Here is a 22,096-nt window from a genome sequence, read left to right as displayed (position 1 = left end):
CTTTACCAGTGGTCCCTCTCTCATTCTCAATCCTGAACATGGACTCAGGCATTACTTTTTTGTGGAGAAAGGAAAGGGGACTGGTTTTTACCAGTGTTTTCAGGCATCAGAGGTAATGACTTTGGAATTTTCTTCCCTACTATGCCAGGACTATGACAGGAAGAATCAGCTTCCACACTGGATTGCCATCAGTCAGGCAGATGCACACAGACACCACAAGCAAATTCTACCTGATTCAGAGATGCTGAGATAGCGGTAAAGAATGGGATGCCTTGTGTCCCCTTTGGGCTCTCCTGGGTCCTTCCCAGAGGACATCTACCAGCAGCCAAAGCAGAGGCAAGCAAGACTGGGTTTGTCCCCCCACACACCCAGGGGCCTGCAGGGTTGGGTGGGGAGCCCCTCTGTCACCACAGCTGGAACCCATACACTGTCTGGAAGTTTGAGGGAGCCCAAATATCAACCAAACTATTTAAAATTCAAGATAATTAATGTTTTATAGAAGTTCAATTGTGTGTGTGTCCGTGTGTGTGAACGAGAGAGAGAGAGAGAGAGAGAGAGAGAGAGAGAGAGAGAGAGAGAGAGAGAGTGAGACAGCATACTACATTAAATAAAAACAGTATCTGAAACCTCTAACACTGAAGAAGCTGAATTCCTTTGCAGAGTAAATCTAAGATGCACAGTGCTGGGTTTTTCTTTTCTCTATTTCACTCTCTCACCATTTAAAAGAATACAAATAAGAAAATAAAGAGATAAGAAAAAGGTAAATACCAATTTAATAAGTGGTTACAGGAAATCTATTTTTTAAAAATCATACTAGAAAAAATGTTTATTAAAATAAAGTTTTAAGTCAGTCGGTGGTGTTGAACACCTTTAATCCCAGCACTCGGGAGGCAGAGGCAGGCAGATCTCTGTGAGTTCGAGACCAGCCTGGTCTACAAGAGTGAGTTCCAAGACAAGCCTCCAAAGCCACAGAGAAACCTTGTCTTGAAAAACCAAAAATAAATAAATAAATAAAGTTTTAAAGTAACTGGAACCCATAAAATGAACGGTCTAGGTTTGGGGGTAGAGGAGCTGAAAAGTAGGAAACTTCTAGAATACCAGCTCCAAGTCCTTCCTTCCTACCTACCCAATATTTCCACAATAAATTTTACAGCAGGGAGGCATTTCACTGCCACAGCTGGCTAACACAGAACCTGCCACTCAGGAAGATAATAGGAGTGATCTCTCATTTACTTTCAGAGGACAGAATGCCAGCTAAAACCTGAAAAACCAGCCCTGTGGTCTCTGGCACCCAGGCATTTCTGAATGTACGCACTTCAAATTTTTCTCTTACTATTTATGTGGCATGGCAATGAACTGCGATCACAATAAAAAAAATCAATATCCAAGTCAGCCAGGGCCCTAGGACATTACTCAGACAGTTCTGTTCACCTGTTCTTTTCCACAGCACACTGTATGAGTCAAAGCATCGCAAGAGGCAGGTACCGTATCAAGTGTGATTGACAGAGTTTTAGAATCACAATCACACGAGGGTAAAAGCAGAATCCCAAAGGCTGTAAGGAAAGGGAATGAAGAGGAAGTGACCAGCTCTCAACGGTGCCGGAGTACAGTGGTGCACAGATGTCCTTTCATGGACAAAGACGACTTCAAAGCTAATGAGAGGGCTGGATCTTTTCCTTGAGACAGATGATACTCAAAGGGGGGAGGGACTTCCCACACAGGCTAGACCTGGCTAAAGAAAGAGCCTCAAACCTGTGGGCATCTTAATGGAACCCCGTAAAGCTTAAGAGCAAGGGGGAAAAGACTGAAGGGGGGGGGGGTGCACCAAAACCAAGAGCAGAACGGAGCATCCAAGGAGCACGAGATCCACACAGGTCTGGTACCCACGTCATGGGGGCTTAGAAAAAGAAAAGGGAACTCCAGGAATCTTTGGAATTATGCCTGGGAGAAATCCCTCCCAAACACAGGTCAGGGTACCAGCCACTAGTCCAGGAGGCTCAGTGGGCCCAAGTGGGACAGACTCAAAAAGGCTTCACAGAAGCAGAAACCTGCACATGACAGAAAACCAAACAGAAAAATGTCAACCAAGGCCAGCATCCATACTCATGCAGGTAACCCCAATTAAATACAGTGGTCCACGAATATATAAAGGAGAAAGGCATGGAAGCAGGAGGGGGCTCTAGAGAACAGGGACAATATGGTCAAAGCACATTATATATACTTATACGTACATTATATGTGCTTAGAAAAGTACATAAATGAAAAAAGCAATTGTAAGAGTAATTTGTTAAAGTTAGCACAGCTGAGAGACACCTGGAGGAGAGAACCCCCCGTGGAAGAGCAAAGGTGAGAATCACATGCAACATCCAATCCCCTCAGATGCCAAGTAAACATGACTCCTGCGCCACGCAGTAAGGGTTTGTCCCTGCGCTGCACAGTAAGAAGGCCTCCTAACAAAAGTAAAAAGTCGTCACTTCCAGACAAACAGTCATCGGAAACGACAAAAGTTATGTAGATGGGAAAATAAGAGGAAGCTAAGTCATAAGCAGGACAAAATGAAACTCAGAATCTTCCTTTGCTTTATACACAGGCTGGCAACAGAGCATTGAGGACTTGGCAACTGGTCCCCTAGCCCAGTCCCTCCTCCTGGGAGCACAGTCCACGGGGAGCTGCAGGGGAACCTGAAAGAGGAACAGAGCACTTGCTGATCTGAATGACATAAAAACAGTCGAGGCAGATGACCCATGATAAACCAGGTAGCCCTGTGTGTAGACGCGTGACTGGGAATTCCCAGACAGAAGCCCTGACAGAACACTGGAGCGTGTGTGATGTCAGATGAGAATCAGAAGTAGGCTGAACTTAACAGGCAGTTTCTTATTTTTCTTTAAAAATAGATATTCTTGCTGGGCAGTGGTGGCGCACGCCTTTAATCCCAGCACTCAGGAGGCAGAGGCAGGCGGATCTCTGTGAGTTCGAAGCCAGGCTGGACCGATAGCCTCCAAAACAATACAGAGAAACCCTGTCTCATAAAAAACCAAAAAAAAAAAAAAAATACTCTTGGGAAGCTAAATGTCGGATGATTATGGTTGAGTCTCCAGGCCAGTCAGGTCTACACAGTGGGTTATAGAGTCTCAGGAAAAAAACAAACAGTCAACCACCCCCCCCAATCGAGAGAGAGAGAGAGAGAGAGAGACAGAGACAGAGAAACAGAGAGAGAGAGAGAGAGAGAGAGAGAGAGAGAGAGAGAGAGAGACAGAGAGACAGAGAGACAGAGAGACAGAGAGACATACAACACACAATCGGAAAGACACCAGAAAAGGGCTCTTGAGGTAGAGCCCTGCAATAAAAACTCCAGAGTCTCATTCCAACGGTGTGCGGTGTGCACCTACCTCGTGGCAAACACAGACACAGCATAGAGCAACCCCTGGCCAAGCTAGTACCCTATTCAGGCGCAGGGCAGAGAGCTAAGTCACCCCCCCCAGGGCTCTGCTCTGCCCACAGGGGTGGGGCTCCACAGCTTTCCGGTCCCAGGCAGGTGAGCAGGCAGTTAAAGGACAGGAACCTCTGGAGCTCAGAGCGAGCGGAAGGGATTCTTCCGCTCAGTCACCTATGTAAATGGATCAATTAAAATCCAGCATCTGCCCGCGGAGGGGAGAAGGGTGTCCCTTAGTACTTTTCCTGGGAAAAACCAGGATCCTGGTTGGCAGCACATCTCTTTGAAATGCCAAACTTTGACTCTGTGGACAGGGGAGGATGCACCCAAAGCCAAAGTCAGGAAGTCTCCTCCCCTTGTGAAACGTTGCTTGTGAACCATGGATGCTCACTGCTTCCGCTCTTGAAGCATCAGCTCTTGTAGGTCTCATCGGAGTTTCTCCCAGACACGTTATCTGGAGAGCAGGCAGAAGGCAGCTGTGGACAAAATGCCCCACTGAGAGAACTAGGAGGGGTGTGTGTATGTGTGTGTGTGTGTGAGAGAGAATGAATGTAGTTTGATCCCGGGTAGTTATTCTAACGGCAGTGGCAACTGGTAAAGGAACACGGAGGCGCTGGAGTGGAAAATCCTTGGTTGTAAGCTAGAATAACTTGTCTCCATTACAGACTCATTACTAATTACCCTAACCCAGAGCTCCACAGATATTTAGGGAAACATTTCTGCCAAGATAGGTGAGATCGTAAAGATTCTTCATTCCTCCCACTGGGTGTGGTGGTTCACACTTGAAATCACAGCAAAAGCCAGAGGATCAAAAGTTCTAGGCTGACCTAGGATACATAGTAAGACCCAACTTCAAACAAACAAAGGCAAAGTACTCTCCTTCTGTGTCTCTCCCTGCAACAGGGTCTCTGGATGTAGTTTGGGGTGGACTTGAATTCAATATTCTCCAGTCTCAGCCATTGGGGAACAGGATTACTGTTGCACACTGGGGAATAGGATTGGTGTTGCACACTGGGAAGGAGGATTACTGTTGCACACTGGGGAATGGGATTTCTGTTGCACACTGGGGAAGGAAGGTTGGCTTGCTAAATGAAGGAGGAGCTGGGTAGAATTCTGACCTCTTGTATTTGGTCCATGAAGTGACCCTAGAAGTTTCCAATTTTCAAAGTTATGGTACTGGCCTCCTGAAGGTACCCGCTGCTAGCCTCCTGCCTCAACACTTGTTTGACTCCACAGATAAGAGCATCATTTTTTACTTTCTGTACCAGTAAAATCAAAATAACAGTACTTCAAGCCTTTATATGTTTCAGAATGGAATTTAGAGCACAGCCAGCCTGAAATTACTTCAAACAGTCAGTATTGAGACAATCTGAAGCAACAACATAAATAACAGAAGCCTAGGGTTATCACCCATCAGATAAAATAAATATGAACTTGCTGATGTAAATCAATTACTGGAAAAGTAGGTGGGTGAGGGAAGAGAAAGTAGTTCCTTGCAGAAGAATCCCGATGAATAGACGTAGAAGGGATGAAGAAAATACAGAATACCTTCTAAAACATTCCTGTTGTCACACATAACAGCAACAGATTTTAAAGTTAGTGAAAAGAAAGATTGAAGAGAAACATTACATATAGCCTCAATGTTACTCTCCAACATAATCATGAATTGCAAAGGGACAAACAGTGCTCCTCACAGTGGAGAAACATGGGGACCTCACCATAACCAAGTCACCAAAGTTGCCATCAGCAGTAATGAAACATCACCATCATGAACCCTGATGCAAGAGACTGGGAAAGACACAGATCATGTAATGATTCCTGTCAAAAATGCCTAAGCCTCAACTTCACCATGAGAAAATACCAGAAACCTCCAAATCGAAGGCATTCTACATAGTAACTGGCCACTTCGCTTAAAGACAGCAAGTTCACTGCTGTAGGATGAGGCTCCCAGGGAGAGCATTTGACAAGTGAAGACGAAACAACAATCTAGCAACTATCAGCTGTGGTGCACAGGCTTCAGGGCTGGGAAGATGACACTGTGGGTGAAGGTGCTTGCTGTCAAGCCCATCCGAGTGTGATCCTCAGGACCCTCATAGTCAACGGAGAATCAACTCACACAACTTGTCTTCTGATCTCCAAACACAAGAAATGCTGTTTTAAAAAAAATTCGAGCGTTGCAAAAGCCAAGAAAAGACTAAGAAAGTGTTACAAATTAAGAGATGAATAAGGAATGTGAAAACTGTAAAGTAGCATTCCTAAGCAGAAAAAACTAGTAGGGAAGAAAATGGCCAATCTTCATAATCTGCTGTTTCTAAAGTCTTAATGTCTGCAGTATTATCAATTACTAGTGCCCAGTTTCTTACTCTGATACTTGTGTACTAACATTAGGGAGAAGCTGGGTAGCAGGTTTGGGAAATTACTAGCACTATTTATGAGTCTATAGTGATTTCAGGATAAGTAAAAGCTAAAGCAATTAAGAGTTAGGATCTGGGCTTGGGGCGCAGCGCGCTTGATATATATTTTTGCATTGCAATAGCTGAAGGCGTTTTATTTAATGGTCTTTTTATCTGGTTGTTGTCTGTGAGGTGTCTGAATGGGCACAAATAAAGCCAATATATTAATACAGTGCAAAAAAAAAGTTAGGATCTAAATGAATATAGCTGGGTGAATGAGAGGCACTCCAATTTTTAAGTTCAGTCTTCCTCACTGTCCGTCTGGCTGGACTTGCAGTCACCTAGGAGACACACATCTGGCTTCTCTGCAAGAGTGTTTCTAGAGAGGTTTGGCTAAGAAAGGAAGACCTATCCTGAATAAAGGCTACACCAAACTGTTGGTCAGGTGGGATTTTAAAAAAAATGGAAACCGGGTGGTGGTGGCGCATGCCTTTAATCCCAGCTACTGGGAGTCAGAGGCAGGCGGATCTCTGTGAGCTCAAGGCCAGCCTGATCTACAAAGCTACACAGGGAAACCCTGCCTCGAAGAAACAAACAAACAAATAAATAAATAAATGGAAATTAAAAAAAGGAAAGGGAGACCTGAGTAGTGACATTCGCTTCTCTCAGCTTCCAGATGGAGGTGCAGCGTGAGCAGCCTCCTCCACTCCTGCTGCCTCAGCTACGGCTGCCCTCGTGGCCGCCTCCCCCACCACGGCAGGTTGTGTCCCCAAACTGTGAGCCAAAACAAGCTTTTCTTCCCTAAGCTGCTTTGGCAGGCATTTTGTCACAGCAGCTAACACAGTTGGGTGACCTTGGGGGATGGGATTAGGAAGTATGACCGCAGAGCCTTATAGCTACAGTTATGGAGACGAGGCCCGCACATGTACAAGTCCAGGCACACACGGTGAACAGTGCTGATGTGTGCGACACCCAGTCAAACTCAAGACTGTTTGTGTTTAAGATAGGTGCCATGTATCCCAGGCTGGCCTCAAGTTCTCTATGAGGCTGAGAATGCTTCTGAACATCTGATCCTCCTGCCTCCGCCTCCTCGGTGCTGAGATTTAAGACGCTACCGTGCTTACTTAGCTTATAAGGTGCTCAGGATGAGACCCAGGCTGCACCATGCTAGACAAGCCCCACCCCATGACCTCTGTCCCACCCAAAGCTCAGGACTTTAAGAAGAAAGTCCTGGCACTCTCCCTCCATACAGACACCACTGCTGACTGTGCTGGAGTGATGACTGACTAGTTTTCTATTTGCCTGTTCGAGAAAGGAGCTTGCTGTGTTGCCGGCTATGCGCTCACTTTAGACTCCCCTAGGAGGCAAGTGTTACAGGAATACAGCAGAGCACCCAGCATCGCTGGCCAGATTTAAATACGGTTTACTTATGGCAAGGCTACCAAACAGATATATTTAAGTTCATCTGCTTTGTTTAACTTTTCAAGGACTGCTCACAAAATATTTTCTTCGCATATGTGTCTTCATGTGTGTGTTTGCATGCATGAATGTGGAGGCCAGAGAACATTGACTGTCATTCTACCTCTCTTGTGGAGACAGCCTCCTAGGTAGCCCAACAGACATGAGACTCACAGATAAGCCACCCGTCTCTGCTTCCCCAGATACTGGGATTAAATAAAGACCTGTACGGCCACACCCAGCCTGAATTCCTACTCTGAATCAGCAGGCTCTCTCTTTCTGTGTCCTCTCTGCTCCTTCTGCTCTGCCAGGGGTGGCCAAGAGTCTCCAAGGGCCCCACAGCAGTGTCCCTGGGAACCATTCGTGAACTGTCCTTCTCCTTTTCCCATACTCTCATCTGCTATTAACTCTGGTCCTCAATCCATCTTGAGTCTGTGTCATCTCGTGTCAGGATCTTCCCAGGTTAGAGCAGCAGGTGTCCGAATGACAACTTCCTGACCTCCAGGCTCTGTCAGTGACACAGGGTTCACCTACACAGCCCAGCAGATGATATTGATTCTCTGCACTGTGAAGACACGAGGTGACCAAAGGCAGCGGTGACAGCCTCAGAGCAAGCCTGCCCGATGGCTCCGAGACTCTCAGCCTGTGTCCTGCCTACCCGCACTCTCCAGGTGGCTGCCTTCGCTGGCCCTCTGGCACGCTCAGACTACTTTCAAGTATCTTTCTTAAAATGGAATATAATAAATAGTCTTAATGTAAACATTAAGTGTTTCTTACTACATAACAGATACTTTAATGTGTATTTGTGTATCTTAAACATGGAAAATCCAAAAAAAAAAAAAAAAACCACACATGGAAAATCCAGGCTGGAAAGATGGTTCAGCGGTTAAGAGCACTGACTGCTCTTCCAGAGGTCCTCAGTTCAATTTCCAGCAACCACATGGTGACTCACAACTATCTGTAATGAGATCTGGTGCCCTCTTCTGGTCTGCATACAGAACACTGTATACATAATACATAAATAAAAAACAAAAACAAGGAAAATCCAAACAAGTAAATCTAGGTAGGCACAGATAGAGCCAATCTCTCTCTCTCTCTCTCTGCAGCCCTGGCTGACCTAGAACTTGTAATGTAGACCAGGCTAGCCTCCTACTCATGGATCCATCCGTCTCTGCTTCCCAAGTAGTAGGATTAAAGGCATGTGCCACTATATGAGTACAAAGTTCACATGTCTAATGTCTAATAGCACATTGGTAGAGTACTTGCTATCATTTCAAGACAGAATGCTCAATCCCCAGGTCTAAAACAAACAAGATCATCCCCCTTGTGAACTTTAACCTCTGTAACCCCCTTGTTCAGCCCCTTCCCTCTCCCGGCAGCCCGCGTCTTTGCCCCTGAGGGTGGACCAGTCTTCTTCTACACTGTTTGCCTCCATGTCTCCTACCTCTGCTTTAGCCGAAGTTTCACCCCTCCTGACCATGTTGCTTTCCGGTGCTGGGGACCGCAGGTGAGCCGCTCTGAGCTGAGGGAGTTAGACGCACCAGGATCTACATGGCCCGGGTCTGCACCCACATCTCTGTTAAAAACAAGACAATAAACAGCTGAGTGTGGTCGGCTTTTCTCACTGGAAAACACATGAACACGGACCGGAGCCAGAACAAAACAGCTGAACTAAAACAGGATCCACAGTCTGCACCCCGAGCTCTCTGCCTTAAAGACAGCAAATCCACATCCTTCCACCCTTTCTGTCTGTTTCTCTGAAAGATACGGTAATTATTTTTTTTGTTTTGCAGCCCTGGGACTTTGGTGTAACTTAGACGTAAAATGCTCCCCCAAGCATGCACAAGGCCCCAGCACTGCAGTCCTCAAGGTTAACCCAGGGCTCTGTGCAAGCTGGACAAATGCTCCACCACCGGCCGTATCTCAGCTACGTTAACTGTTTAACTGTTGACAGACAATTGGAAACTGAACTCACTGATCAGAACCATCGCGGTTTCCCTGAAACCAAGTCATTCCTCAGCTTCTGTGTGAGGAGCATAATCTCCAAGTGAAGCGAATGGCCCACGCTCTGCTCAGTGGTGCCAGCTCAGGAGGGACATGTGCCAACTCTTGGGCTGCAACTCTTCCAGACTGTTTAGGTTCTACCGTGTTGGAAGGCAAGCCTTTTGTGCACCCGTTTCAATCCAGCCTCCCGTCCGCAGGCCAGGGAACACCATCCCTGTAACTCCTCTCCTCCAAACTCCCAGGGAGCCCACATTGCCAGGGCTGTCTGCCATGGGAACAGCATATTTCGCCTCAGGAGAGACTTGGATCTAGAATTTCCTGACACCCTCGATGTCTCCTCTTTATCACACTGGCCCTGATTCAAGCTTTGAACTAGTTTAATGTTTTTATTTGATGTTACTATTACTGTGTGTGGTGTATAAAAGTGAGTATGGGTGTGTGCATGCCACGGCTCCCGTGGTCAGAGGACACCTTTGGTGAATTGGTTCTCTTCTCCCCGATTCTCTCATTTCAACTGTGCTGTGTGTTCCGGGCTACCTAGCCCAGGAGACTCACCCTGCAGGAGGGACGGGATTGCAGATAGGCACCCCTACATCTGGTCTTTTACATGGATTCCTGGGACCCAACTCGCTCTCACCCACTGAGCCATCTCACCAACCCCCCAGAAGTGGGTTTGGTCAGCCTCGCGATGGTTATTTGCAGTTTGTCTTCAAGGGTTTTCCTAAGTCTCTGAGATCCAATGGCAGGACCTGTGAGCGGCAGGGGAAGGCTGCTCCGCCTCTGCATATGCCTTGGCCAAAAGGGAAGGATTACCAAGCAGCTGCCGAGATTAAGCCTGGCCATCTGGTCTCCTATTTTTTAGAACACAGAATGAAGTCAAAGAACGATCTTTCTTGAATCCTAAGACAAATAAAAAGAACTTTTATCCCAGGGTACTGGGGAGGGGCTCAGGGCTCAGCTGGGGGTTTCTATTCTTTTTAAATTTTATTTATTTTTATTATATGTGCATTGGTATCTTTGCCATGGGTGAAACTGGAGTTACAGACAGCTGTGAGCTGCCATGTACATGCTTGGACTTGAACCAGGGTCCTCTGGAAAAGCAGCCAGTGCTCTCAACCACTGAGCCAACCCTCCAGCCCTGAGGTTTTCTATTCTTAAGGTGCAGTGTTTCTCTCTTTACCTTAATCGTGGTCTGGATCAGTTTTGAAGGTGTCTCTCAAAGACTGACAGCCTCTGCAGAGCAGTAGGTCATATAAGGTGTAGTATCGCATGGGGGGAGGGGGCACTAATAGCCCTGCCCTTGGAAGAGTGGGCTGATATACAGATAAACTTGGCCCTTGAAACATCATCCACCTTCCCGTTTTGCATGGTGGCCTTCTGCTCATGATCTGTGCTCCCAGCCATAATGCAATCCGACAGGATATGGTGTAGCCTTTGAGGGCTCTTGCCAGAGACCAAGCCAAGAAGCCTGCCACACTTGGGACTTGCAGCCTCCAGACTGGGAGATTAATAAAACCCCTTTCTTGATCAAGTTAGCCCGCCTTAGGTATTTCATTGTAGCCACGCAAAACTGGATTCTACACTTGCTGACATCTATACATCCCCACCTCCCCCTAGGTACTCAACAGAATTCTAAGCTTGACGGCTAAGGCTTGCTTGAGGTTATATCGCTCGTGACACTAATGGCACTGGGCCAGTAAACACTGGGCCTCCGGCTCCTCAGCTGTAGGGAAAACAAAATAAGGTACTGTGCACAAGGGCTAAAAACACAGTTGTGGAGCATGAGCAGTGAGCCCTGAGCAGCTGGGTAACGTTGTCCTGTCTGCTCCGCTGCTCTTCCGTCTGTGACATGGATGCAAAGCGCCACTCTTTGCATATGGTTGTTGAGACACTTTGATAACACAGGTAAAACATGTAGAACGGGACCCAGGGCATACTAAGCACTCAGCAAATTAGCCATTATTATTATTATCCCTGTCTTGTGGAGTCATTCCAGAAGCTCTAGATAATGTATACTAACTGTCTAGCATACTGCCCACACATGGCATGTGCTTAATAACCCTATTTTCATTTCTGACTTACAATAATGTCTTCATTGTAGAGCTTTTTCCAATGGTTACACAAAGTAGCTACAACTAAAACAACAACAACAAAAAACAACAACAATAATAAAAAAACCAGTTTATACGGGAAGGATAGAAGGGCGTTGGCCGGTGAGAGTTAACAGGCCAAAACCTACCAAATTCAAGCCACCCTCACTTAGAAATTCTCACAGGACCCTCGAAACACCAGACAGACAAACATTTGGCTTAGGTTGAGGTGCAAAGTAGACTCAAAGGAATCTCCCCGTACAACACCCCCGTGTAAAGATTTTGTGAATGCAGAAATCATACTCCGATAGCCGGTGAGCCAGCAAGGAGGAGAGCTGCTGGGCTGACACCTGAGCTCCATTTGCAGGAAAAGACGTAGGAGGAGAGATTCAACTCCTGCTAACTGTCCATGTCGTACCCTCCCCACCCTGCCCTCCCCCCACACAAGGAAATGTAATCTCAAAAAACAAAGCACCCTTCAACCCACCCACTGGCATCATCCACTCTGCCACAAAGGGCTGGACTTGTCCTTTCCAGGTGTCCCCTGGACCTTAGTGTCCTCTACTGGAAAAAAACAACCACGGGCAGGCGTTTCAGAAGGCCTTTGTGGCATTTAATAGCTTCCTCATTTTTACTTAAACCGCAGTTGTTGGCTCTGCCCTTGCTGTACAGTGGCTGGCCCTCTGAAGTTCTAGTCCTTCTCTCTTCCCGTCCCCCATCCGGGACACACCTAGAGACAGAGCCACAGGCTGTGGGTGTCACAGGCGATGGCAGGGCAGGAAGAGGATCGTCAATGTGAGAAAGACGCACGCACGCACGCACGCACGCACGGGGCACGTGTGATCACCTCATCTATTAAGGATTTTTAATGGGCCCAGACCAGGGTCTCAGCCCCGCCCTCTAGAGCCACGGGCAGTCAGAGGACCAGGGCAGGTGGGTACAGAACTAAATACACCATGTGAATGTACGACTGCAGTCCCAGGTGACTGTTCTGGTGGGAGCTCCACCCCAGCCCCCAGCATCCATATACCCAAAGAGTCTGGAATGTTCTGGTGGGAGTTCCACCCAGGCCCCTCTCCCCTATCTAAACACTGCTGCATCTCGGAAAGTCTGCCAAATGATGACTCCTCCCTAGAGATGCTCACGACCACTCCTACAGGGTATTTAAACAGGCCTCCCAGAAAACGGACATGTGGTTTTCCGGTCTCTCTTTCCCATCTCTTCTCTGAGGGGCTGGGAGACCATACAGAAGTGTTGTATCCATTAAACACCACAGCAGCCTGCCTGCTAAGCCTCATGCTTCTGCCCCAGGCTGGTTCAGAGGACTGGACAGGGAGGTCCGAGAACCAGAGTGGGTGAGTTGGAAGATACACACATCATCAGAAATCACCCTGGAAGGTCCAGGAGCATTTGCCAGCACCTACACTCCTGCCTTAAACTCTTCTAGAATAATCTGGACAACAAACAAGCATATATTCTGATGAAAAGGAGTGTGACAGTGACTCCAGATGGAAGACAGTTCTAGAATGCACTTGGGGTGGCCCGCCAACTCAGCACCTTGGAATTATCTTTTTGTCTTTCCCTGTCTTATCTATACACGGGTCCACTTACCTGCACAGTGGGCCTCTGTCTGGGCATTAACTCACTCACGCTGCCCCCAGGACGCCGGTCTCCCCACCCACTACCGACTTCTCCCACAGCAGTAATTGACAGTCTGCAGGGACTTTGATCTCATCCGACAAGTCAGATGGGGTACCACATGCCTCAGGCAGACTGACCCAAGTCTTTCCTCCAAAAGGATGTGCAGGCTTTCCCACATGTTGCGAGTTATTATCAGAACTCCTTAGGAAAGAGACAATGAGTGAGGCTATATTTTCTTCTAAGATCCACTTTCCAGAACACAGAGACACAGAAGCTGTGTGTCTTGGCTCAGACCACATAAGGATTATACTCACTGGGGACTGAGATCACAGACAACTACTCACTCTTCCTCCCTTCAACTCAGCAGTTTCGAAAACTTTGGTTTATGCCACCGATTTTCAGGCCTTAGGATTTCTAACCTAGATGAGAATGGTGATGACAGGCCCACAATTTAAAGTTATCAGATGGAAACATTTTTACTTAAAATACACCGTAGAAGCTCCTGGAATCGGCAAAACATCTTCAAGTGAAATACTGAGAGCCAGGGACACTGGCTAGCATAACCCCTTCCTCCTCGGGCTTCAGCTTGGATAATCACTTCCTGTAGGACCCCTTTCCCCACACGGTAGGGGTAAAGCAGGTTGAGTCCACTCCCCCTACTCCCGCCTCCCAGTACCCAGAGCAGCACACTAGCTGTGGATGCACACAGCAGAGATGACCACAGGGTTTCCACCTGTCTGCTTTTACAGGCCCCTCTTTTACTATTCACCCCCACCATGAACCCCGGTACAACCAACCAATATCGACTGAGTGGGTGAAGTGCCACTAAACGCTCAACAATCTGTAACCCAATCGTGAGTTAGTGTGTTGAAACACCAATGAGACAGGTACTTCTGGGAACTGTTTTATATCGTCTCTTGCTATTCCCCTGTCTCTGTGTCACACACAGTATCACAACCACTGGTGATAAACTAGGAGTCAGGCCAACCTGAGAAGGGTGAGCCAGGCTAAAAATTGTGATCTACAACTACAATGAGCCATTGTAACATCTTTCTTCCTCATACTTAAGAAACAAGAAATGTAGGCCAACCACCCACCTATCTCTACTTCCTAGGATGGGTACATTCTGCCCCTTAAGATCCCTAACTTGTGAACACACAGCGGCTGCTTTACTGTGTGGTATTTTAATAGTGTCCATTAACTACTTTCTGGACTGAGTTTCAGCCAACACGAAAAGGTAAAGTTCTGGATCATTCTGTTCCCGTGGCTGCTTGAGCCCTGTACAAACTACAGAAGGATGGTGGGAGCTGCAGGACAAGACTCAGGGACCCGAGTCTATTAAAATGGCCTCTCCAAGTCCATGTGGTTCCTGGCTTATATTGAGTTTAGTTTTTCTGGTTTGTCCTTAAATGGGAAGAACAGTGGCAAATGGAAGACCCATGCCTCCTGGATATAGGCCGTTACAACCCAAGGACAGGCTCCATTTACCTGCTGAGACCAGCCACTGGTCCCCTCCATTGCTGTCCCCTCTACTCCAGTGTCTATGCAGCAGTCAATATAACCTTTGAACTTAGTGGACAGTGTCCCCTCCTGATTTCTATCGCACACTGAGGAAGTGCTCCTTAACCCAGACTCTAGGAGCCAACTAGGTTGACTCCTGGCCATCTTCAACCTTTCTAACTCATCAAGCCCCGACCTCACCCAGATCCTCTCAAGTTTCCCCGAGTCCGCCAAGCTCTCTACTTGACCATACTTTCTGTCCACTTGGAACATTCCTTCCATTTCTTGCCAGCTGTTCCTTAGCCTTCAGGTTCCAGGTCAAGCATCCTCCACGGGCTGCCTTATCTGATGTGAATGGTCTCCTTCCTGGTATCCAGTATTTCCTTTACTGTGCTTATCACTGCATGGGACTGCCCACTTGCATTCTGTCTGCCTCGGCAAGTGGTGTGCTCAGCAAACCAGGGTTCCCTTCTGGTCTTGCCTTCCCTAAGCTCTTTTGAATCAGCACCACCCAAGATGACCGTGGTAGGAGGCCTTTTGTGGATGTATGTTGACTTCCCGGATGAGTCTCTTTGCCTTAAACCCTCTAAGGCATTGCCTGTTCATAACATGGTTTAGGAAAGGTAGACTCTCTCTTTTTGTCACTTTCTACTTAGGCCATGAGCCCTAACTTTCAGCTCAGACTTTCTTGAGAGAGCAGTGGCATTGCGGGAAACTGACCAAAACCTTTGACACAAGGCTGGCATGGCATGCCTTGGGGCAATTTTGTTGTCTTTGTTTGGAAGCAACCAGAAAGCTTTTAGGAATTAAGTGGGCAGCGTATGTTTATACAGGACTATGTCTGTCCTCAGAACCCAGGGAATTTCCTTTGGGTTTATGCTGGGTGTATGTGCATACGTGTTTCATGAAAGCTTGCCTTCCTTCCTAAAAGCCACATTCTTGGTGTTTCAGGTCACTTTTTGCTCCTCCTTCTGCTCCATTCTCTGACCATTTGCCCTTTGTCTTGGGCTAGCAAGCTCTCAAGTCATTGCGATGGGCTCCCCGGGAAGTACCTTCTCTCTCTCTCCCAGAGTCTCCAGCAGGAGGGTGGGGAGACTGACAAGGTCTGGACTCTTCAGTGCCTAAAGGACACGTATGAACTTCTGGCCTTTACAGACTTCTGTTCTTAGACATAGCTACTCTTCAGTGTCTGGCTACTGACCATGTGACCACGGGTCAAAGGTTCCCCAGACAGTCTCAATTCCTTACCCTTTCTCCAAAGGCCCCCTCGCTCTCATAGACCCTTGGCTACTTATCTGTTTGAGGCTTAACCTTCTGGGTCACTGTCTCTTCATTACTCTCCTTTTTGCTTTTCTAATCATTCCTTACGATCTAGGCAGCTCAGTCTGCATCCCTTGACTGTTTGCTGGCATGGCACTGACGTACTCTTAGAAATTCCTTGTCTTTCTGCTCACCCACCCTGCTCCCATGGCTTGGTTAGTGACAGGAGGGCCACACGTAATCCCTCAGCCTTAGGCTGATGGTCTCTGCACATCTCAGGCCCGAGTCCACTTGCACTCGCTCGCGCTGTTTTCTCTTACTGCCCTGAAAACATTTCAAATGGACCCATGCCTATAGTCTATATCATTGGCACTTAATAGTTCTGATTCTTTCTAATCTATAAGCCTATCCATTTCTAGATGCCAACCTTGTATAAAGATGGGAAAGGGATGGATGGGGAATAAAATCTAATGACTAGCCCAATCTTTTAACCTCCTGAAAGTATTAATCTGCTTCATTCTTTCTTTTTTGAAGTTATTTCTTTCTTTATATATATATATATGTGTGTGTGTGTGTATATGTATATATATATATATATATTGCCATGGGTGTCAAGTTCCCTGGAATTGGAGTTACAGACAGTTGTGAGCTGCCATGTGGGTGTTGGGAATTGAACCTGGGTCCTCTGGAAGAGCAGTCAGTGCTCTTACACACTGAGCCATCTCTCCAGCCTCCAAAGTTATTTATTTATTGAGAGAGAGAGAGAGAGAGAGAGAGAGAGAGAGAGAGAGAGAGAGAGAGAGAGAGAGAGTGTGTGTCATGATGTGGGTGTATATGTGTTAAGATCAGAGGGCAACTTGTGGGAGTCCATTATTTCCTTCTACCATATGGGTTCAGGGATTTGAACTCAGGTCATCAAGCTTGGCGCTGAGCCATCTCTCAAGCCCTTGACTTCAATCTTTCTACTAAGCAAGCCCTCTGGCTCACCCAACCTTAAGTAAAGGACAATGACCCCTACGTAGGGGCTTACAATTAAACTCATGAGACCTCTAGTAGGGTCTGTAATCTTTAGCTTCAAATACTCAGAGCCTAGGACCTGGGACAACCATGAGAAGTGTCGGGTTCTCAAATGTACGAACAATAGGGATTCCAGAGCCAGCTGCTTGAGTCCTCAACCTGGCTCTGTAACCTGGGAGGTCTCTGCCCGTGGGCAGGACACTTAGCTTTGTGTCTCACTCTTCCCGCTCTACAAAATAGGAATGATAATAGCCTCTGAGCTGAAACAGTTATACTATTTATACATGTATAAAGCACTTTGAACGATACCTGTTAACAAATACTAACTTCTTGAGACTCCCATATGTCAGGCACATGGTGTATTATCTTTCTGTCACTACAGCGGAAGTAATCCACCTGTCTTTTAAAAGACTTTATTTTGGCTCAGTTTTAGACCATGGCTGCTTGGCTCTGCTGTTTGGGTCTACTGCAGCATGCCATGGCAGGAACATGTGTCACTGTAAAACACCTAAGCCCAAGGACAGCAAGGGAGAGGAAAAGAAAGAGGAAGGCACTGTGGTCCCACTATGTCCTTCAAGGGCGTGTCCCCAAAGGGCTGCTGACCTCTTAGTGAATCTCACTTCTTCAGGCTCTCCCCAACCTCCTACAGCACCCCAAGGGGACAGTGACTTTAGGAGCTTCAATAACCCCTGAAAATATGTGGAAACGAAGCAGGGTTTCTGGGAAACTAGTGTCACTGGGGGAAGGCGAATGCCTCCTGAGAAAATGAAGGTCTTCCTTCTCCAACCTGCACTCTCTCCAGTCACTGGCGACACACTCAAGTCTAAGCCGCAAGCTGTACATCTTACATGAATATCAACATAGCTCAGGAAGCACTTTCCCAAACCTTCTATTGCGCCTCAAAAATCCCCAAAGGCACATACAACAGAAGTATTTATGCTCACTTAACTGGTAAGCTATGCAGCTGGCACAGCTGTGTCCTTAGCTCATTTTCATGCATTTAGTCTTGGGATCTCTTAGCTTAGATTGCCTTTGAACACGACATCCCTGAAAGTTCTGTGAAAAAGGGTGGCAAGCACTTAATTCCCAAAGCTTCTCTGCAGGGAAAGCTCAGGGAGGAGAAAAGGGAATGCGACTGAAATTCAAACGGGACTCCTCTTTTCCAAGGCCAATTGTTCCTACACCTGGAAAAACAGGGCCAGCACATCCAAAGGGCTCCCTTACTCCTACCCACAATACCCAGGCTGCCTTCCTGCCCTCAGAATACTTCTTAACACTAGGCACAGAGCTGAAAATAACCTAACACATATTAAGATAGCTGGTTCATTCTGAGACCAAGAGCCTGGCTGCTTCTATACCCAGTCCAACCATCCATCCATTGGGCCAACCACAGAATATATATTGAATCAGGCGTTACACTTGCAATGGAGGCAAGCAGATAGACCCCTTCTGTGCAAATAATTGTTCAGTTATATACTTAGAAACCCGATGGGTGTGTGGAAATACAGTACAAGAGACTAAGATCAAGCCCTCTGCTCTCTGTTGAGCACCATCTATGTACACGATTGCACCTGCTGGTCATGCAGAGAGCACGTAGCAAAGCAGCTGTCACAGAGGCTGCAGTTACTTTACAGAGTGCTGTGGGCCAAGCTAGGCACTGCTATTCATCTTCCTAGAGTATTCACAACCATTCTTCAAGACAAGACAGCTGTCTTTATTACTCCATATGGTAGAGCTCGAGGCTGGCTGACGGCAAGGTCTATGCTCTTAACCATCATATAAAGTCTTAATCCTTCCTGGGGTTCTTTTTTTCCTTGGCCATTTGCAGTTCTCTTTCTAGCAATAACACCCAGTAAATACTGATCTAGTAGTTTGCATCAGGACTGAGAAGCTGGCTCAGTTGGTAATGCCTACAGTGCAAGCATGAAAACCTGAGTTCAGATCCCCATCGCTCATGCAATGGCTCAGGTGCTGCACTGCCTATCTATAATCCCAGCATGGGGTCGTGAGACGGGGAGACCCCTGGACTTCACTGGGCCACCAGACTCGCCCAAGTCAATTCAGTGTTCTGGGCCACATGCATGAGGTTGTCTTGGGTGAGTTTGAGGGTCCCTCTCAATAGTCTGTGAATGAAAACTGGGAAAGGGGCACACTGCCAAATCCCGAGAAAGCAACATCTGGGGCATGACATCAACTCGTGCTGAGCACCTTCTAAGCTAGAATTTCCAGTTTCTGACCCCCACTCTCTGGGAAAAGATACACACGATTTAGAGCCAGAGACCTATGCTCTGATTTGAGCCCTGATTGTTCCTACCCACTGTTCTATGGGCCTCAGAACTTTGTTTTCAAAAAAGGGAAAGAAAATCCTGATGTATCTTTTGGGGGCATATCTACCTGCATGATAACTGCTAGAAGGTGGAAGCTACTAGCAGTCAATCAGCATGGTCTACATATGACAGCTGACAGCTGGATGTGGGCATTTGCCATGTAGGGTTAAGACAGTGGTGTCACAATGGACGAGAGAGAGACAGACAGAGAGAGAGACAGAGAAAGAGACACACACAGACACACACACACACACAGAGAGACAGAAAGAGAAAGACAGAGAGAGAGAATGCTTAACGCGCTTGGAGAGATATAAATAATCCCAAAGCGATAAGAGGTGTTTGTAGCAAAGAGCTGGTAATATACTGTGCTATATATGGAGGTGAGAAGAAAATGGACAAGGTCAAGGACACAGACAGAGCTTGGAGGAGTTAAGGCTGCTGCTCTAGCCCCAGGCCTTAGTTAGGAAGGATGAACCAGTGGATAGCACTCCCTGACCATTTAGAGACATCAGAGGTTGAGGTCCAGGTTTCTGCCAAGTCCATCCCACCTCAAGCTCTGGGTGAGATCCCTGTTCTGCTGCAGGAGAGCAAGATGGAGGGACCCGGGGCTCTGCAAGGACACTGGGGACCTACTGCAGTTGATAGGAGCCCAGCTTTCTTTGTCCCATCTACACGCAAAGAAGCTGTCCCAACCCTAGACTTGCCTAAAGGTGTGGGGTGGACATTAAGAATGTAAATGGGGAGGGGGGTGGAGGAAAGGTGGCTCAGGGGTTAGGAGAGCTGACACTGTTGTAGAGGACCCACGTTTGATGCCCAGCACCCACATGGTGGCTCATCTGTGTCACTAACTCCAGTTCCAAGGGATCCAATGGCCTCTCTGACTTCGGCGGTCTCCCGCACACATGGTGTAGGTACTTACACTCAGGTGCTCATGTATACACACACACACACACACACACACACATACACACACACACACACACACACACACACAAATTCCTACATGTTACTGGAGGTTGCCATTCATTGAGAGGAAATAGACCCCTTGCAAAATTCTGCATCAGCAGAGGAATCTTAGCAAAAATGAACTCACTGCCTTGTTTGCAAGGGAGCCTAATCCTCACTTTGCCCAAGAGGATTACTGTGTTTCAGGAAGAAGCCCACATGTACAGCTTTTAACCCACAGCAGCAGCAAGTGCATCTGTTTCTAAGATTCCTTCTGCTTGCTTGGATGGGAATAAGCTTTTCATGCTATTTCAACACCTGAAAATAACAAGCCTATAGGTGTGCCCAGGAGAAGCCTTGCTATTGGCCAGGCTTCTCCTGGGCACACTTCTCCCCAGCTGAAGCTTTAATTCTATGAAAGAACTATTGATAAGGTGAGGTGTCAAAAAGCCGACATGAAGAAAGGCAACCAGTTTACAACAGACACCCTCAAGGTGTGGCTGGGCTTCTGTGGGTTGCTTCTACTTCTCCCCATTATTTTCCCTCCCCATTATTTTCATTACTATGGGCTGAGATGCCCTCTGTCTGATCTCGGGTATCCCTGTGTGCTGAGACTTCTGGGTCCACTGACATACACAGGTTTCGCATCCTAATCTGCAAATCCAAACTGTTCTTAAGCCTCAAACTTTCAACTGAGAAGACATGCTTTCTTCTTCTTCTTCTTCTTCTTCTTCTTCTTCTTCTTCTTCTTCTTCTTCTTCTTCTTCTTCTTCTTCTTCTTATTATTATTATTATTATTGTTATTGTTATTGTTATTGTTGCTATTATTTTAGAGTTTAGAGTTACATATGCTTGACAATTTGAATATTCAAGAATCCCCCCCAAACCCAAGATCTGAGATATCTCTGGTTCCAATCATTTAGTTCACCCACCCCAACCCCACATGATGCTTTTCGTTTGAGACAGAATTTCATTACATGGCCTTTGCTGGCTTGGAACTTGCTGTGTAGACCAGGCTGGTTTTAAATTCAGAGATCCACCTGCTTCTGCCTCCTGTGCTGGGATTAAAGCTGTGTGCACCATGTCCAGCCCCCAGTTATTTCTATGAAGTGGGCATTTGGCCCATGGAACACACAGCAGAACAGATGAATCTGTGGCCTCAGTTTGTCACTGCTTTCTCAAAACATCACTTGAAACTATTACAACTGGAACCATGTACTTTGCAAAGTATGCTTACCTACCAAATTTAATCTTTGCAACAAACTAGGGAGTGTTTCTGAAATGAGGAGTATCTAACATTTAGGATCACAAACAAATAATAAAATAGAAAGCCTATGCTACCATGAGCCTCCAAGGATTCCTTAACCACCCTCTCCCGCCAGGCCACTGCCCAAGGGTTTCTTTAGGCATCTGTAGGGTGGAAAGTTCTCTAGAAAAGGAGTCTCGGTCTAGGTCAGCCTGAGGATTCCTCCAGCAGCGTGTTCCGCAGCAGGGTGGATGTGGTGTCTCCTGCTGACCACTTTCGGGCCCTCACCACCAGGCAGCTTAACCTCCACCAGCAGACACCACTGGGCTCCGAGACACGATTGAAGCAGCTTCCAAACTGTTCCAAGGGAGCTCAGGGACACACTCTAAGCTGTTTTTGTTCCCCTTTGTGACTGTCAACTGCCACACTCTTTTGGGTTTCCAGGCCCTGCTCCGTCTTCCAGGTTGGAAGCAAAACCTGCCTTTGATACCAGTCCCTGGTCTCACTAATGTAAACTAGCAGTTTGGGGGCAAAGTAAGAAAAGCAGGCAGAGAAACGACTGGCTGGGCACTGACACACAGACGCAGTTGCCACGGACTGAAGTCAGACAGGCCAGTGACAGCTGAGCCAGGCGGGGCGGGGGCAAGGCACACCCTGGGAGCTGTCCGTCAGCCCACGGGTCTCCTACTGCAACCCTGACATGTCAGGGCTGGGAAAGTACACAGTCCAGGACAAAAGGGCGGGGGGTGCTGGACTGTGACCCCACGCCATGAATCCAGCTG

At 47.1% G+C, this 22,096-nt stretch overlaps 1 protein-coding gene across 4 annotated transcripts in view; it reads right to left on the bottom strand.

Annotated features, from left to right (window-relative positions):
• Positions 1-22,096, bottom strand: part of Shroom3 (shroom family member 3) — a 259,365-nt gene that overhangs the window by 29,159 nt on the left and 208,110 nt on the right. For all 4 annotated transcript variants that reach the window (XM_040747430.1, XM_021226036.2, XM_040747431.1 and 1 more), the window contains one exon: positions 8,729-8,860. In XM_040747430.1, coding sequence (XP_040603364.1) covers positions 8,729-8,860 — 132 coding nt within the window. The remainder of the gene's footprint in view (positions 1-8,728; positions 8,861-22,096) is intronic.

The sequence above is a fragment of the Mesocricetus auratus genome, unplaced genomic scaffold (assembly GCF_017639785.1).
Source record: "Mesocricetus auratus isolate SY011 unplaced genomic scaffold, BCM_Maur_2.0 Super-Scaffold_100006, whole genome shotgun sequence".
NCBI lineage: Eukaryota > Metazoa > Chordata > Mammalia > Rodentia > Cricetidae > Mesocricetus > Mesocricetus auratus.
The sequence above is the reverse complement of the archived record's forward strand: the minus strand, read 5'-3'. Positions and strand labels throughout refer to the sequence as shown.